Here is a 19,148-nt window from a genome sequence, read left to right on the forward strand (position 1 = left end):
CAAGTATAAAAACATTCACTCTCAAGCAAAGTTAATAGAAATATCTTAAAGCCCTTCAGCTCCAATCCATTTTGTTAACTCATATTAAATAAAAATTCTACAAGTTAAAAAAAATCTCAAAATTAGTTAAGTACCTAACTGAAATTGGTCCACATACTCCAAGTATTAAACTCTGCAATCCATACAGCTAGCCATAGCATATATAATTATATATATGATGTTCGCTTGTAATGACCGAGATTGTGGCAGTGTTCTTGGTGTAGTCTTAATATGTATGAAGATGACAATTCACTTAACTGGTGTGTGATACATACTATTCTATTTCCACATTAACTGAGGTATGGGATGCCATAAGACCATCTCCTATTCATTTTTTTAATAATGCTGATTAATTCTACTTAAAAAAATGATTATAAGTTACTAAAAAGGATGTTAGGGGAATTTTTGCACCAATTACAGCATTTTGAAAATTAGTAATGAGGCAAGATAAAAAATATGGCATGTGATGAGTAAAATTTCTAATAATCAAAATTTAAGAGCTAGGTACATTTTTTGTTTCAAAGCACTTGAGGTTTACTAGAGCAAAAGCCAAATATCATTTTAAATAGTTTTTTGACTGAAAATATTCTTTTTCAGATTTTGAATTTTTTCAACTCAATAGAGGCATTAAATCAGTTAAACAACTTTGCCACTCTGTACTTCTTCAGCTGCTATTAGTTTATCAATGACCTGCGATGTAGTTCCTGGAATTGATCATAAAAAGTTGGCAAAATACAAAATGTAACATTTTTAAGTAGCTAGATCCCGTAAACCCCACTTTTTAAATTCTGAAAGTGGACACACATATGCAATATCTTGATGGTTCTTAAGTGACTGGTGATACGAGGTAACTAACTTTCTTCAGCTTGAAGCCATCCAATAGTTTTCTAATTTTCATAAATTATGTAGGTATTGCTCTAATTAAAAATATGAACATTAAAATTTTTAAGCATAACTAGCATTCTTTTAACAAAATAAATCAACTCTAATTATGTCAAAGGCAGTGAATAGGTAGGTCCTCCTACATCCGAGCCATATATTCGAAACCCAGTCCTCTGCTATTTCCACAGTTTTATCCTTTCTTCAAATTATGTAAATACTTAGTGTTTTCTTACTGTCTTAAGGTACAACAATGTACTTTTTATATTGGATGCCATAAGTAAACATAAATTTACTAAATAAATTTTTTTTACAAACATTTATGGAAGGACAATAAGTGCATCTGTATAAAGCCATCTCAGCTTGGTCAACAAGCAATTTTGCCTCTGTTACACGACCCTTTCAATTGAATTGGTCAATTGATTGCACGCAATCAAGTGTTATTGAAATGAATTGACTGGATGTATGATGACATCACTTTGTTTCTATTAAGTAGATATCTTTAATGATATCAAAGACACTTCATTAATAGGTGGAAAATTGCCTGCCATAAATATTAGGACAATGAGATGTGCATATCATGATAAAAATACTAAACACTATGGTGAGTGGAAGATGTAGAGCCAACACAATTAACCTTTCAAGCACGATCTAATTCACTATACCTACTGACCAAAAATTGGCGAGAGGCAATTGGATAAGATTCTTGAAATTTTTAATTGGTATTTTCTGTGTTAAAAATAAACCATCTTGGGGCAAGGGTAAAAATTAGTTTAAACACCTTGGGCTCTGTGCATAGCTTACGATCAAAAGAAAATGTTTGGGAGAATACAAAATTATAAAGCCTCTAAAGTTAAAAATTTTCCTACTATTATTGGTGATACAATAATGAAATGTCTGTTTCTTCAATGTTAAGAATAAATATAAAAATTATGTAATCAAAGGGTAATTGAGCAATATTATTTTGCCGTACAGAATACAAATAGAGGATCTATATCATGATAACCACACACAAAAATAAACTAATTATTCACCACCTCTAAAGTAGATCTCCAGAGAATTTATTGCATCGAATTCGATAAATGACATTATTATATCTGCCTCCATTCATTCTTTCCATTTATCTAATACAAAGCAGAATGGCTTCTGTTTTGCATCATTGAAAGAGGAATGAGTATTTAAATAATTTCATAATATATAACTTTTTCCCGGCCAAAACTACTGCAGCTATTCAGAACTATTTGTCCTACAAAGAAATAAATGCTTTACATTTGACTTTTGCCTGGTAAGCTTCAGAAGTATCATAGGTAAACATATTTCCATGCCTGCTCCAAAATAAAAGGCACAAAATCAATAAAACTTCACTACCTAATCAATAAGTAAATTGCTACAGTGTGTAATAGCTACAGAACAAATACTTAACTTTTTGTAATGAGTATGTGGCAAGATAAATATGTTGTCAAAACAACACAGGTACTTCAGATTACATTTCATAGAAATGCCATAAAACAAGTTAAATTTTATAAAATGGCTGAGGAGCTATTTCAGAACTTGATAGCTAAAATGAACCAGGGTCCTTATAAAAAAGACAAACCAGAGACTAGAGGCAGCATTGTGATATCTGTATTGTCAAGTAATTCATGAGCTGACATGTGCCACTATTCATTTGAATATGAAGGCTTTGAGTCATAGATTTATTGCTGGCACAATGCAATAGTAATGACACATTCATTGTATTCCGAGTAATTTCCACACATCACTTGGCAATGCATTAGTGCGAAGTGCACATGGGTCAAAGTGAGTCCTACTGGCACGGAAACCAGCTTCTCTCAGTCTTATGACAGCAGAGTCCGCCCTTGGCACTTTCCCTCCACCACGACCAGAAAGCTTATGATGCAAGCTGAGATAGAATGCTGGAGCTCCTTCAGTTTCATGACCCATCTTGTCATTACTTTCCTCTGAAGATGAGGATACTGTGTTCACATTTTCATCATTTACGCTGGTGATTACACACTTTTTGGATTCCCAGTCATTTCCTTTTAATCTTTTTGGACCCTTACTTTGATCATCATCTGCCTCTCTTTTAGATTCTGTAGAGAAACCCTTACATTTTCGACACAATGCCTCTTCTAATAAATGACTCAGGAGAGATGCCACTGATTGACATGACAGGGGAGAAATAGTATCACATTTCTCAACTCTCAAGTTCATTCTCTTTATCATGGCTGAAAGAAAATCACAGTTGAAAATTGGTCCAGACCAGAGTGGACCAATACAGGATGCAGTTTTCCCAGGGCACTTATGCCTACAATCACATCTAAGCAGACTTGTGGGGGTTTCTGCAATTTAGAAGAAAAGGTCACAGTTAAGAGAAGTGGGACCTTGCCCACAAATTACAAAAAAATATTGCATAAATATAGCACACTAAACATGCATAAGACTTTTAATTTTCCAAGTAAGTCTATATCAAGAATTAATTTCCATTATTTGGAAATGGCATTACTACTTGTTTCATGGAAAACAATGGAGAAAAATAGTATAAGCAATAAATATTACCTACAGGCATAATTCACTTTATGGTAAAATTAGTTTTCTTGACAAAATATTGTGTAACTATTTACCAATCATTTATTCCTTAGATAAAATAGCTGGTATGATCCTTGAAAACTTTCATGCACATGATTTTGATGTATGTATTTTACAATTTCCCAAAGCATTATTAATGGTTTAATAAGAGTTACATGTCAATTTTGCCAGTAATAAATGTTTTTACTTTGTTGTTGATCAAAGAAGACCGATTTCTTAATTCCCAAGTCAATTTTCATGCAATGTTTGTGAATTATCAGATGTGCATCAGGGACATTGAAGCAAGTGACAGAGACAAAATATCGTTATTTGTTAATATATTAAAACTTGAAAAATTGTCTTATTTATGCCATTATTTATTTCACCATGATGTGTATGCTGTCTCCATATGGAATAATTTAAAGAAGAGCTTACAACCCCCATCCTCTCCTATCTATTGACGAGTCCCTCACACCAAGTAACCAGGGATGAATTGAAGAGAGAATTCTCATTGCCAATTCTTAAGCATACAATTCGTTTTGGACAACCAGTGCAATTGCAATACATTTACCCAAAGAATGGTTCCATTCAAAGTGAAACCTTACATTTGAGTAAGCTAAAAATGTTGGGTTTTAGTGATACACCGAATAACATTAGTATCAGAGTAATTAATGTTCCAATTTTCTTAATGTGATGCTTTGATTTTCCCACAAAATTGTCTAGATGAATGCCATTACATTGTATGATACCTTAACTGGCTTAAGCACTCAGCAGGACATCAAGGATTCTGGGTTTGAGTACCAGTCAAGGTGAATGACTCTTACACTTTGGAATTGTTGTATTGTTTTAATCAACATCATAAATTAATTTGAGGGCTCAACTCGTTTGTACTTTGCTCGTAAAGAGAAACAAGATATTATTTTTAATTTCCATTAAACAAATTAACATTATGTGAGGCCTGTCTGTATCAATAATTATATTATGAATTATTCATTTCAATAAATGGTACAACCATATGCAATGTCATCAAGATAAATAGTAAAATCTTAGTACAACTAACATAATAAAAATTCTTAAATGTAATGACGATTGTATTAACATTAATATACGTATTTAGAAACATGGCGATTACATTTCATGTTCATTCATTTATTGGGCTAGGTATTCTAGAGTAGTTACATAAAATTATCATCATTAATTGAAAAAAACATTTGTAAATAATTTTATCATGCATGAGAACACTAAAAATATAATTATAAGACAGGTTTTTTGACTAATGAGGAAGATATTAATGAGACTCTTTATGTTTCTTACTCATGCATCCATAGCCAAAAAATACTGAACTGAAATGGAGTAGTAGTTGTGATTCGAGGGGGATGGTGACTGACAGCATAAGTTATTGGCACAATTAGTGATAGTTAGGTAACTTGGTAGGGGTAGAATTTTACAAAAAGGGAGAAGAGAAACCTAGGATCAGCATTAGCTTACTCTTAATGATAGGTACAAAATAGTCCGCATAAACATTCCATCAGCCAGTAAATGTTTTCTACTTAAGCCTCTCCATATGCCACATAGGGGTAAAACAGAAAAATCCTGCAACCACCAGGATTCGAACCCACATCCTCAGGGTGGGAAGCCAGTACACTAGCCAGCAGATCAACAGGATCCCATTTTAAATGGATTTACTTGGGACTTATTGATATCATACATTATGAAGAAAAATGAATATTTAATTTTCAACTTGGATTTTAAGTCTTTTTAAGTGAAATTTTTTTATAGACATTAGTAGAAAACATGAGTGTGCCAAAAGGTATTGTTCTACTCTTTCAAACTTATTTTTGATTAATTTGGTATAAATTGTCCATACTTACCTAACGGGTACTGTGTGTTTGGGACAAATGCCCAGTCCTCACAAAAAGAGCAATGAAGCATTGATTGTACCATTTGAAGACAATCATTTGCTTTGGCAGCACCTTTTGCTACCTCAATTATTAGGGTGAATGATGCTTTGACAGACACAGTACAAAGAACAGTAATAGCTTTATTGAATCTAGCCGCAGACCTGGGAAAAAGAAATCGCTCAATGGAAAAAGACAACCGAAATCACAAATAACACATTAAACAAGAGTTTAAGACAATTCTTTCTCCTAAAATTCATAGCAAGCTGACTGAAAATAAATTCATGCGCCCATTTATGATAACACTTTTGGAAATTATGTGACTATCATTCTTTGAATACAAGAGTTTTCCGTTGTGCAATTTTTTGTAAATGCAGCATCCAAAATGGAACAAAATGAGAGTTTTTATTTAGTTTAAACTAAATGATATTTAATAATTTACATTAAATAATTATTCAACGATGGCTGATAATGTTGGCAAATTACTGAAGGAATATCAATAACTTGCGTACTATATTCATTAAGCCGCGACACTTCTCTTCTGTACACCGTATTGCCTAATCAAAACATTTTTATAAACTATTATTGCCACATATAATATTCACATTATTCATTACTCAATGTTTAATACACTAAACTAAATCATCAAAATAATATAAATATTATAATCATGCATATGCCAAAATTATTATTAAATTCCAAACACAAAACCTCCGGAAAATTGTCATACCTCGCCAGTCCAGCTAGAACCAGCCGAACAGCTAATTCTTTGAAGTAAGCAGTCTTAATAATTTTCCCCCCATAATTTCTGTAAGCTATCTCCGGGGTACGTCCGTACAGGGCTGCATCGTCCGATGTTGTGATGACAAACACTCCACGCTTGGGGATATTTTTAAAAGCAGCGTCAAAGTATTGGGCTGCGGATGTATGACAGTCGAGGTAGCTGTAAAGTTCATTCATTTTATAATAACATTTAGGATTAAAACAAGCATTTTTAATCAAAGATCAAACGTCAATCATTGACGACTAAGTATTAAAACATTCGTACTTACATAAAATTAAAGGCCCGCTCGTGCATCAAGGCACATGCATCTCTATTAACTACTTCAACACTAAGACTATTTAATAAAGCATTTTCTTTTATGAAAGAACATGCTTCCTCATTTGGGTCGTTGACTGTCACTTCAACCTCACTCTCTTTAAACTCATTTCGCAGTAGAAGCCCTAAGATTCCAGTAGCTCCAATGCCATCAAGTACACGTATTGGATGAAGAACTGACGTTCCACTTTCAATATAGGCTGCCAAAGCCGCTACCACAATACCTCTACAAACATATCAAGAGCTTAGAAATCCAATAATGTGTAATGTGTTAAACATTAACCACTAAGAATACCTGTTCATAGACAGATCCCTGCTGTAAAATACCCCTGACTTTTTAGGGGAAAGAGCCGATGAATCCACTTGTAATTTAATACCATATTCATGAACAAGATCTCTTGAATGTTTCATGATTTATGTATTTCACCTAGTAATTTACAAGATTTATAATATTGCGCCTTGTGAAATCGTGTGTCTTTTAGGAGTGAATAACGAAATCTCGCGGCGCAAGAGGTTATAAGGATTTGCAATGTAGTATTGACAAATAATTTGAAACGTTTTGGGCGAAATGACTAGAATGATATGTAAACTGAGCGGAGTAGTGTTTAGGGTTGGGTAATGAGCGAATGAGGTCCAATATTGTATGAGTGGCTGTGTTGTTTACTTTATGTGTTACTTGACGTTTCCATGAGGTCCCCGAGCACCGTAAAATGCGTCGTTTTTATTTATTTTGGTGAAATTGAGCAGATGTTAGTCGTTCTTTTCAGCCAGTAATTATGGCAATGTATGACAACAAACATTGGCTGCTCTCGCACATTCAAAATTCGTTTGTGTCTTCGGATAACACTGGAATATGTGAAATGGTGATGCTGGGTGAAGAAATTCCGAAGAAACTTGCTAGTCTATCAAAATTGGATTGTTATCCTGGAGTGAAAGAAGACGTTGATGATGGGGACGACATGGATCTTTTAGCGCAGTCCTTCGAACTTCAGTCAGGTTTGTCATGCGTCTTAAGGTAATTATTTTTGTTGCAGCTGAAAGCTAATTTTGCTCATTTCTCTTAGAGTTGGGATTCGGCGCCCATCGACTACGGTCAAACACTGCTCAGCGTTTGGAGCAATTGGATAAAGAACGTAAGAAAGCGGCGAAAGTTCGGCATGTGAAGTGGGAATATAACCCGAATATTTCAGGTAAATTGCCTAGCTTCTATTAGTCGAAAAATGCAAACGCTTATCCCAGGTGGGTGCGCTATTTATCCGCAATAAAAGCTTATGTCCAATATAACCTTTAATAACTTTTTTGGACATGGGAATTGGGAGGTTTTCAGGGGACTTCTCAGGTAAAATAAAATGGGATGTGAATGAGTTGTAACTATTCAATTTTGGGCTAGAATACTAAAATCTGAGCTACAATTCGGTTAAATTTGTATGGGATGCATTTGGAATAATTGTGAGGTGGGCTGTAAATATAACTGAACTATCTGGGGTATCTAAGGATATCTGGGGTGATTAAGCAGTAGTTTGGCAGGGCAGGGGGGACAAGTGGACTCTCTTCGATGCAACCAAGGCTTGCGTTAGAACCTAGTATAAGGGTTTAGAACTTATACAAGCTCTAACATCCATGTTTTTGCATGGATTAATCTGTGCCATGAATAGTGCACTTTTAATATGCATTATATAATGGGTTAACTATTGTTTAATGTACTGAATGTATTGTTACCCTTAAAACAGTAAAATGGTGCTTCCTTGCTATCATTTACATATTGCCACGCTAGAAGCCTCCAGACGGGCTTATAGCAGGGGAATATAGGTCACCATCAATTCAAGTTATTGGTGATTAATGATATTTAGGAAGATAAAATTATCATGCATTCATATGCTCTACTATTGTGGTCTCAAATTGTGCAAGGAAAAATTGATTCCTTGTATCAGTCGGCTCTGTAGGCATTACTTTTAAATTTATTTCTGTGATCACCTTACAATATAATGTGGCCAGCTAAAGTACTCCGCCTGTGTCAGTGTTAATGTCAATGACTTGTTTTTATGTCTGAAATATGTTGCCATTCAGTCTAATTTTATAACCTGTGATTATAATAAATGATCTCAAATAATTGTGAGATTTTGGTGAAAGTTATTCTGTTATGTTTTGGAAAACTAAATTTAATTATTGGATAAACCAATAAATATTGGAATTCATGGAAAGCCCTGATATGCATAATGAAAAATAACTTGTTTCCCACAAATTTATTTGGAATTGACATATTTCCTTGCACCAAAATCCTTGCGTTCTCAGGTGAAATGTGAGTAAACAGGGATGAAGTTGTATAGTCAGGGAAGGATTTTGGGGCCTTGGATGTAGGAAGTTGGGGGAGGCAGAGTTGTGAGGGATGGAGAGATGAATGCACATGATATTTCTGGACCCAACCAACTCCCGGGTTATTTTCCTACTTGCCTGGGGGAGGAGGAGGGTGTGGAGTAAGTGAGCCAGAAGGGGACACCTGCAATGAGGGAGGAGGTTCAGAGGAAGGGTTATTCCAATGGGCTTATGTTTGAAATTTAGTCCACATTCCAAGGCCCACCCATATTAGTCATGTGACAGGCAGTAGAGTGCTCTGATGAATTGGTATTGCGTCATGTACTGCAAATAGTGCACACAAATCATGTAATTCCAATATACTCTTCCCACTATCACTTCCACGTGCACACAACCTTCCGCTTCATGATTAATCAGCTGATAAACATTGCTCTCACCTATAGAAATAGTTCCTCGTGAAATTAAAAAAATCATAAATATTCTTGTGAAAATTGTTATCAAACATTATATTGAAAAATATTTGCAAAAAAATGAAACAGTGAAGTACTCAGAACAACTACCCTCACTCTCCTGCCTAGAACAAATTCCAATTTGAGCAAACTTCCATTTTATTTAAATTTTATCACAAAAACTTGTTAACCTGACCACCTTAGAGCATTTTCGTTCCCTTCAAACCACATGAACTCCTGACAAATGGTTAAGACCTATGAGATAACCTTTATCAATCATAAAAATTGCTGAGTGTATACACGGTCATAAAAAACTTGTAGCATAGTTTATACAGGACAACCTGGCAGATTCTTTTGCCTAAAGAATCAGCAAGTATGAAATTGTTCCAAATGTAATGAACCCAAATCTCACTTTACTGAAAACTTATTGCACAACCAACGTCATTGTGATTTCCCGCCAGAGGTGAATCTTATAATGAAGAGGGGCTAGAAGATTGATCCCCTCAAGCAATTTGAAATTGCAGTGCCCAGCTTTGATAAAAATCTGAAATGAATTCATAATGGCAAAATTTTCACCTATACTCTCCCCTGATGTTTTCCTCCCAAAACCTTGTCAGCCCTGGAAGTTTCCCTTACGTTCCGTATCTTTAAACCACACCAGGAAAACCCTTCCCTATCCCCATGACCCTTCAGGGGGCACTATGGACCCTGTTAATGAAACATCATTTTATTAAAAATGAATCTATCCTGAGAAAGTAAGTATTGCCGAACGTATGTTGGAAATGAAGCATAAGTTAAAAATTTGAGTTTTTGAATGGTGCATCCATCAATAGACTGAGTGCCACCGAGAGCATGTAAGCATAATCCATCCTTTATCCTTAAACATGTGTGCATGCAATTAATTAAGTGTAGAAAGTAAAATATTTTGCACGATTTACCTTTTCTTGCATTCCAGAGGAAGATAGGGAAGATATGTTCAAAAGGAAGGAGCTCCCAAGAAAAGCTGATCAAAATAGTATCCCTAATAAACCTGGTCCGAAAGCATGCAGATCTCTTCTATCGGAACAGCTTGAAAAGAGTCCTGCTTTACCCCAGAGTCCTTTTGTGGAGTTTGCTAAATTTGATGGGAGTGTAAGTAGTGGCAAACCTTCTCAATGTATCACTTTGACATTGATCTTAAAAAGCTGAGCAAAATATTCTTACATGAATGTAAAAATGATATGCAGTTCACAATAATAAATTATTAATTTATGTGCTCAAAACTTGATTTGGTGATACTATTTTCCTCATATAACCATTTTCTTTGAATGGTAATTTTGAAGATACCTGATCTAAAATAATCAATATTTTTTGTTCAGCTAAGCAGCACTGGTAATGTATTAGTTAAAATATCCCAGTGTTAATTTATTGAAACTTCATTTGTTAAATATTACTATTTTGATGGTATAAATGACACTCCTGCACATTAGATGTTCCCTCATTTCAGTTGGGCACACACAAGACAAAAAGTGTTAACAGTTCTGGCAAAAGTACTGACAATTCATGAGGTTAATCTTTTAAAAACAAATTAATCCACTCAGAAAAGCTCACACTGTTTTGTTATGATCAGTTATGATAAAATAAAATCTAGTTCATTCGATATCTCAATCACACCACATTCGATGTCGCCGAAGCGAGAAACACGATATTCACATCACATCTTAGCCATGAGCTCAATAATAACAATCCCAACAAACATTCCGCAGTTGAATAATTATTATATATACCTAAATATAATCTAAATATAATGGAGTCAAAATAGGTAGTACTGACCATCTGGGGTAAAAGTAACATGTAGTTTTGAATGTTAATTCATTGAGTTCAAACCATTAGATATAAGACGATGGTGATTTATTAAACCATAATTTTGGAAAAAAATTATGGTTTTAAGGTAAATCTTATATGACATAAAATATGGTAGTTCATGATTGAGCAAGTGTTTGAGAGTGGATCGACAAGTCTTTGGCAAAAATGAAATATGCTTAATTTTTTGGTGTAAATCATTTTAATTTTTTAACATAGTGTCCTTTTAGGCTTATGATTTTGTTCAATACTGCTCCATTTGGTTCATCCCTTCCAAATATTGTGAATTTTTCCCCTCTACAAAGTGGTAATTTGTTTCTGCAACCACCTTCCCATTTCAATAAAATTCCTTCCTGCAAACCACCTTTTCATATTAAAGAACAGATATTTGTCCAAGCAGGCAAAATCTAGAGAATATGGGAGGAAATGAGTCTTGCATTTCAATTAAGGAACATCACGTCCAAAATTTAGCCTTTTCTCGATGTAACCCATGTGTAGCTGCAAAGGCATGGAACTGAGAATTATTTGAACCTTATATCCATGGATTTTACTGCATAAAATGTGCAGCAAGTTGTAAAAAACATTCTAAGGCGCATTGGAATTGAATAGACTATCTCATGATGCATGAAGTTTTTGAAAGTTATGGATTTATTTATTTAGCCTTGGTCCAAGAACAGCACTTTGTGGCCTTTACATCGGACTATTAATTAACAGTGATAACAATGCACACGATTTCAAATACCCAATTTTTGTGCTGTTACCATCCTTTTTTAATTGTTCCAACATATCACCATTTGTAGGCTCAAGTTGGGATGGCTGTATGCCAATACAGGATATTTATTACCATGGCCTCACCGTCAGAAAGGGACTATCCCCTTGAAATAAGCATTTTGGCAAGTGCCAAGGTGCGAGACCTGGTTGGACTAGTCTGCTGGAAATATGCATCGGAGCATAAGGGTGCTACAACTCTTCTGTGAGTCAATTTTTATTTTTCCTAATGAAATTTTGCTTACTTCCAAATGTTGTCGGCGATTCCTTTTCTGCAGAGCATTTGATCTTTCCCAGTCATATGCATCAGGCTATTTATTGCAATATTTAGTATAATTTTTCCTACTTAAGCATTAGATTCATTTTCTTTTCTATCATTAATTCTCTTGTCAGGTTATAGGAGATGTGTCCTTCATAACTCCTGGAACATTCAACTTGATTCCCTGTCCCATCATAGTTTGTAAAATTCAATTGTTCTAGTTTGTATTGTTTTCCTCATCAAATAACAAGAACATACATTTATATCCCAATAATTAATAACTGCCATTAGCACCAATAACAAAAACTAAACTGATATTAAATAAGAAATATGAAGAGGAATGAATAGTGTTCCTATTTTTCATTTTGAGAAGTAACAAATATCAGTAATTCTAGTGTTGTCTCCTTTTTTCCTAAGTGGTCTATGTTAATACATACCTTTTTATTGCAGACCAAAGGTTGATCGTTATGGACTGTATATAGCTGAAGATGATGGTGAAGTGGATATGGACTTTCCTTGTTTGGACAGGGGAGAAGTCGTGAAAAAATTTGGATTTCGTCATTTGGCCTTGGTTGAGCGACCAGAAGCAGAAGTTGAAAAAGAAGAAGCGGAAGAGAGGGAGAGGTTAAAAAAGAAAAATGAAGAAGGGAGTAAAACTTCCCAAAACTCCTCATTGTATGGTCCATTGCCGCGAGGGTAATCACTTCAACTTTTATGGTTTAATTTGTTTGATGTGAGTCTAATTGCAACTGTCCTTTTCAGCTCTTTACTATTTAAAGGTTCCACATACCCTGTGAATGTTAGAATTCCCATTTAAATTGTTAATATTTTTTCGCTTTGTGCTGCATTTTGTATAATATTGGCATTCATCTTTAAATGAATTTCTTTACAGCTCTGCTATTTTGTACATTTAGCTCTAATAATGCAGCAGAGATGATCCCTATTGTGTTAGAATCTGTCATCATCACAAAACATTATTCTGTTAGACAATTAACCTCATAAATGTAAAGGCCCAGAAAAGTTCCGGGCCTTGCTGTGCTGTCTAGAATGTTTTATCCTGAAAGAATTCTGTGGTCTACTTGGTTTCAAAACCCAATCAATTTAAAAACCCTCCTTAAGGATTATGACTTGGAAAAAAATGTCTCAGCTGAAAGGGTTAAAGATTTCATTTAACAGTGAAACTCCTAAGAGTTTTTGTGTTGGCAATTAAGAACTTGAGAAAACTAAATGTAATCATAATGTTTTTGTGTTCCTGATTGCACTTCAGCAAGTCCTTGATTTACGTGAGGGAGATGTGCTAAAATTTACGATGTACAAGGCAGCGACAGAGTAATTTTTCAGTCTTTCTGACTTTCACGTAAAACCTAGTACCTGCCCAGCAGGTACAAACTCATGGTGGATTCCACCATTGGCATTGAAAAACACGGTGACCATGTCTTTTTCTGTGAATCGACTTATGAATTCCTTCGTGAGTCAAGGAGACTCATAGACTTGCCATTCTTGAGCTTAGGCTCTTTGTCTCAGAGTCATACTGGAAAACCCGCAATCCATCATTGGTTGCAACATTGTCCAAAAACTAGCATCATTTTCACAAAGTTCCACAATTTTTTCTCCAATAAACACTCAGTTGGATTTGTGGTCTTTGGTCAAAATATTTGGGACCAGTTTTATCCAAAATTTCTTTATCTGCAATTGTTCTGGTACAATCTTGTGGAAAATGGTTTTTGGTGTATCTAGTCTCAGATACTAAGCACATACTCATTCCCCACTCTTGTGTTCTAAAGTTTATGTGAAGGAATCACATTGTGGTCCTTTTTTGGCATTGATGAGTGTCCAGAGCAGGGTTTTGTTGCCAATGTCTTCATTACCTTCTTAAAATTCCTTGTGCCATCAAAACACCTGCCGTTTTGACACATAATCACTTTCGAAGTCATGCTTAATCATTGGAAATGTTTTGGTGGTGGACTTGACGAGTTTGATGCAGAACTAGATTACATATCTTTGTTGGATTAGCCATTACATCGCAGGGAGAACTGGACCACCAGAATTTTACATAGGGATACATCCTGAGTCTCTTGGAGCTTGGAGGAAACCGAGCTAGGTTGCATCAGGAAGCTAACAATCCTTACTAACTACTCCAGGGGGGTGGATTGCTATTCAACCAATGGAGCATCAGAATAGAAATGGTGATATTACTTTCTGGCCTTATGAATCAAAACTACGTTAATTGGAACCTATTTTCATGATTCATTCAGTCATTTGATTAGGCATTGCTCCTAAGATCCTGTTTTTATCTTAACCTTTTTGCACCAGGATTTTAATTTGCACAGATAATCCTGGCCGGAATTTTTCCAGATATTTAATTGAATATGCAGGCACTTACTTTTTAGGTTCTATCTTAGTCAAATTTAGAGATATTTGAAAAAATGAAGGCATAAATGTGTAAAATGTAAGCGTTTTTATTAAATTTTAGTTTCAATTGTACACAAAGTTTTTACCGTAAAAATAGAAAAAAAATTAAAATAGTTAATTAAAATGTTACCGAAAATTAGAAGTTATGACAGTATTTTGGTTTTTTATTACCATTTTTCTCATAGGTTTTTACCTGCGAGCCCTTTCCCTATGAATGAGCATTTATCCTATATTTGTTTCCTGTGGTAACTCCTGAAACAAGTATCAAAACTAGTTACACTTTCAGCAACAGAAAGCGGTATGCATTTCTTTGCCTCCAAGGGAGCATAAGGGGCATCTGGCTTTTCTCCCCTTTTAGTCCAATGGTCGTTATCTCTCTCCTCAAGGGAACGATATTTGTTGATGCAGGAGGACAACCTCAAGAGGGATGAATTGAGTGACTCCCCTCCTGGTCTGCCTCCTAAAGATTTATTACGAGAGTCAAATGGAACTCCCTATGACTCAATTTGCTCCTGACGGATTTCAAGGCTATCCATGAGTTCAAGGCAGTTAAATCGAGACAGTCTAAAAATAATTTCTTTGTCAATTTCCATGTTCTTCAGCTAATTGAATTACTCTTAGCCATTCTATTGACTTTGTCCATGTAACCCATGTGCTTGTTATAATCTTTTATTATAGCAGGCTTCATGGACAAATTCCAAAGAAACTGCGGGAGATGCCGCAACAGTAACTTTTAACGGAGTCATCCGCTAATGTGCATTTCAATGCAACAATTTCAGAGCGTAAAAATCATTCGCCTAGACTGGGACTCGAACCCAGATCCCTCAATATCCGGTCAAGTGCTTTAGCCACTTAAGCTACCGAGGCGTCCTCTTATACTATGAAATTTTGGGGCTTTTAAAGGAACTAGATGTTATGACGAAATACCGTACATACAATGTCACATGCATTCGTAGTCGTGCGCGAGGCGCCTTCTAGTTCCTTTAAAAGCCCCAAAATTTCATAGTATAAGAGGACGCCTTGGTAGCTTAAGTGGCTAAAGCACTCGACCGAATATTGAGGGATCTGGGTTCGAGTCCCAGTCAAGGCGAATGATTTTTACGCTCTGAAATTGTTGCATTGGCTTCATGGATTCCCCTTGATCATCACAAAAGTTTCCCTCTGCAGGTGCATCATGCAAATTGGTCAACATGCATGTATCTCTTTTGTCTCTCCACGCCATTGCACCCATGTCTCCTCTGGTCCTTACTTTAATATCTCCACATTTTGGTTCAAAATCTTATTTTGAAAATCTTTCGGCATGCCATTGTAATTTTATCTAAGAGTACCACAGCAATTAATTTCTATTTCCCGTCAAGTCACATAGTTTATAGATTTTTATCCGGAACCTCTTATGTTTCTTTGGAATATACTATTTGAAAATAACTCTCCCCTTGAAAAGGACTATAATTTCATCCACTGCAAGGTATTGTGGTGGTTTATAAAATGTCTCTTAATTTTAATTTACTATATCAAAAAATTCCTGATCTTCAACAGCCTATCGTAATTTTAATAATCCCTGTTCGTTTCCTTATCATTATTCGTAAAATGTAGAAATCTAAGAATGTGTAAGAATCTATCACGCATGATATTGCCATAAAACGGTGTAAAAAACTGTTCCATATACGTCCAGGAATCTCTAAGTGAGTCTCAGATGTCAGGTCCCATTTGAATTGCAATGGCTAAAAATTTAAACATTTTAGAATGACTTATATCAGGATACGCAGATGAAACACCCTCTTGTTTGCGGAGAAACAGTGTAGTTTCTGTTTGTCTCTTTGATTAGTAGTTGTATCACCGCTTCAAAATACAAAAAAAAACAACCTTAGGTGATGAATTTTTCATGATATTTGGAGCTTTTGCAGTGTTCAAACCTATTTCACTCCCAGAAAAACAGAATCCACCATGAAAAACATAGGTCTTGGGTTTTTTCAACCTACTCCTTTGACACATTCTGTACTGTATCATTGTTGATGTTACTGTCCTCTTCCGTGGAGAAGTCACTCTCATCAGTGATGTGTGTGTTGGAATCACTGTCAGCTAAAAGTTCCTCCCTAATGTCTCTCTCTTGAAATTTTTGCTGGGATCCATTGAAGAGGGGGAGTGTTTTTCTGCTAATTTCAAGTGCAGAAAATAATTATAAAAAATCCTTGTCTGAAAGTTTTTTAAATAAAAATTTCCTACCAATCAACTTAAACAATGCTTACTAGGATCCCCGAAAAGCATAAGTAAAGTCCACACCATGGAAAAAACTGGTCAAACTCTTACACTGCTGGGATCACTCAGAAAGAACTACTCACACTGGAAGTAGCCTTTACTCTAGGGAGACCCCAGAAACTCTTGACCTTGCATGATCAATGCATAGAATGATGGGAACACAGAGCAATTATTTATACAATACCATCCATGAATGATGGTATTCAAACATAGCATTATTTTGATGTTGAATTTCTTAAGTGTTCCCTTCTTTGCTACCCTCTCTCATCTACCCGCTACCACTATGATAGACTGATTTAAACTTAGCCTTAATCAAACATACATAGAACTTTTTGTTTTTCCTCGTATGTTGTTTTGTCTTGAGCTGATGGCCATTTCTTCAGTGATCCTCATGGTGCCTTCAGGTCGGAATTGGTAATTGAGGCTATAAAGAAAGAGCCTATCAATTTTCTCTGGCTGGATAGATCACCATATTTCACTGAAAGATATCAGCAGGAATGCTTGGAAAAATGTCATGAACCAAATATGATGCAAGGTGGAGGAAAATGTGAGAGTTGAGCCTTTTTCCATTGAAAGGGTGCAGAAATCTGGGGCCTTACTTTGAACAATTATATTTTAACATTGGTGAAAAAAAAGTGTAAGAATTTTTAGTTGAAAGAAAATGATTATTTGAGGAAGAAAGCTGATACCGTCATTTCTTGTGTTATTAATAACGTCTATTATTTTTACAGAAGGATAACCAATGAAATGCTTACACTTTAGTTCATATTAATTATGAGAAACTGTTTTTTTCAATCTTGTTTATGTTGCATTAAAAGATGTGAACAACTCTTCAATTGGCAAATGAATAATTGCAGTTTCTATTTTGACTCTTACAGGGATCTGCCAAGCATGCCATTTACCAAGGACCCTGATTTAAAAACAAAAGGTAAATAATTTCTTTGAATTAAGAATTTTCATTTACCAAAAAATACAGTATAATCCTAGCTGTTATACAGTGGAATGAGTGTATAGAGCATTCATTGTCAACATTCTAATTATTATTAATTTTTTAGTAAGTATTAGTAATAAACCATAAACACTGTAATCAACCTGAAGGTCGGTTTGGTAGGTGATAGTAGAGTTCACCCAGTACTAAGCCCGATAGTGTGTGAAATTCACACATCAGGGTAGGGGGGCCAGTTCCTTTCCTTGTGTCGGTTATGGTTTCCCGGGAAGACCTGGTATCCAAAAAATCACATAGCTTGGGTGGAGCTGCAAGTGCCCAGAGAGGCTTGCCTGGTAATCGAACCTGAGCCCTCCGGTCAGCAGTCCAATGCTCTACTCCTGGACTACTCCAACTCACTAATAGTAATAATATACACTTTATAATTGTGACCAGTCATTGTACAGTGGAACCTTACTTAACGAGTACTTAGCACAGTGAATAATTTGCCTAGAAGCAAAAATATAAAAAAATACCTTGCTTAACAAGAGACTTTTGCATAGCTGGCAATGAGATGGGGATTCCTGTAATAAATGCGTGCCTGCTGCTTTAGTTTGCTTAGTACTCATTCTGCTAGTATCTTAATGTTGCTAGTGATCACATGTTATTCTATACTTGTGTTCAGATGTATTATTTGTGATTTTTTTCTGCAAAAGTTTATAATATTTTGCGCAAAGATATAAAAATATCACTGGAAAAAAAAGCCACGAAGACAGCCATGAGAGAAAAAGAGCAGTAAAAATTAAAAGTAAAATTATTAAAAAGTGAGAACAAAATTTAACATGGCTGATTTAATACTTACAATACCATCACTCCGCACCAACAAATTGCACTATCCTCAAGAAAAAGGACAAAATTAAAGATTTATATTGTTAAAAGGGGGTGACAAGAATATCTATGCAGCAATTACTTTTTTCCACAATCTTAAAAGGTGGTTCTCATATGAATAAACTAAAAGAAATTTCAAGGTAACACAATTAACAAGAATATTATGTGAGGGATGCTGAAAAAGATTTTTGCCAACCTTGTTAAGATGTCAGTATCACCAATGGCCAAAGAAGAGATATTTTAGGGAAGCCATGGGTTTTTAAAGAAGTGAAGAACCGGCCTCCATACCGTTGTCAGGCATGGTGAAGCAGCAAGCTACGAAAGACAGCAGAGGACCTCCTTAGTGACTTCAAGAAGCTCAAAGATTTTGTGGGTTACTGGTTTTTAATTGTGACAAGGTGGGTCTCTCTTGGAAAAAGATGCTGAAGCAAACTTGTATAATAGCAGAGCAGAATGCAATTCCAGTGGTGATTTGAAAATTAAACACCCCTGCTTGTTTACCATCCAGAAACTCCACGAGCCTTCAAAAAGTGTCAAGCCCAGAAGGGCAGACTAC

At 35.3% G+C, this 19,148-nt stretch overlaps 2 protein-coding genes across 2 annotated transcripts in view; one reads left to right on the plus strand and one right to left on the minus strand.

Moving 5' to 3' along the window:
- Positions 1-1,282: 1,282 nt before the first annotated feature.
- On the minus strand, positions 1,283-6,932 carry LOC139689906 (TRMT1-like protein). Its single transcript, XM_071587029.1, has 5 exons — positions 6,776-6,932; positions 6,434-6,706; positions 6,112-6,324; positions 5,355-5,545; positions 1,283-3,257 (listed from the first exon to the last, which is right to left on the minus strand). The coding sequence occupies exons 1-5, from the start codon at positions 6,889-6,891 to the stop codon at positions 2,647-2,649; spliced, it is 1,404 nt and encodes a 467-aa protein (XP_071443130.1). The 5' UTR covers positions 6,892-6,932; the 3' UTR covers positions 1,283-2,646.
- Positions 6,933-6,993: 61 nt separating this feature from the next.
- Positions 6,994-19,148, plus strand: part of Sin1 (SAPK-interacting protein 1) — a 24,004-nt gene continuing 11,849 nt past the window's right edge. The window contains exons 1-6 of the mRNA XM_071587039.1: positions 6,994-7,476; positions 7,545-7,670; positions 10,198-10,373; positions 11,885-12,057; positions 12,562-12,807; positions 17,658-17,707. Coding sequence (XP_071443140.1) covers positions 7,257-7,476; positions 7,545-7,670; positions 10,198-10,373; positions 11,885-12,057; positions 12,562-12,807; positions 17,658-17,707 — 991 coding nt within the window. The 5' untranslated portion in view covers positions 6,994-7,256. The remainder of the gene's footprint in view (positions 7,477-7,544; positions 7,671-10,197; positions 10,374-11,884; positions 12,058-12,561; positions 12,808-17,657; positions 17,708-19,148) is intronic.

Source organism: Hetaerina americana, unplaced genomic scaffold (assembly GCF_022747635.1).
Source record: "Hetaerina americana unplaced genomic scaffold, ioHetAmer1.1.p SCAF_1, whole genome shotgun sequence".
Taxonomy (NCBI): Eukaryota; Metazoa; Arthropoda; class Insecta; order Odonata; family Calopterygidae; genus Hetaerina; species Hetaerina americana.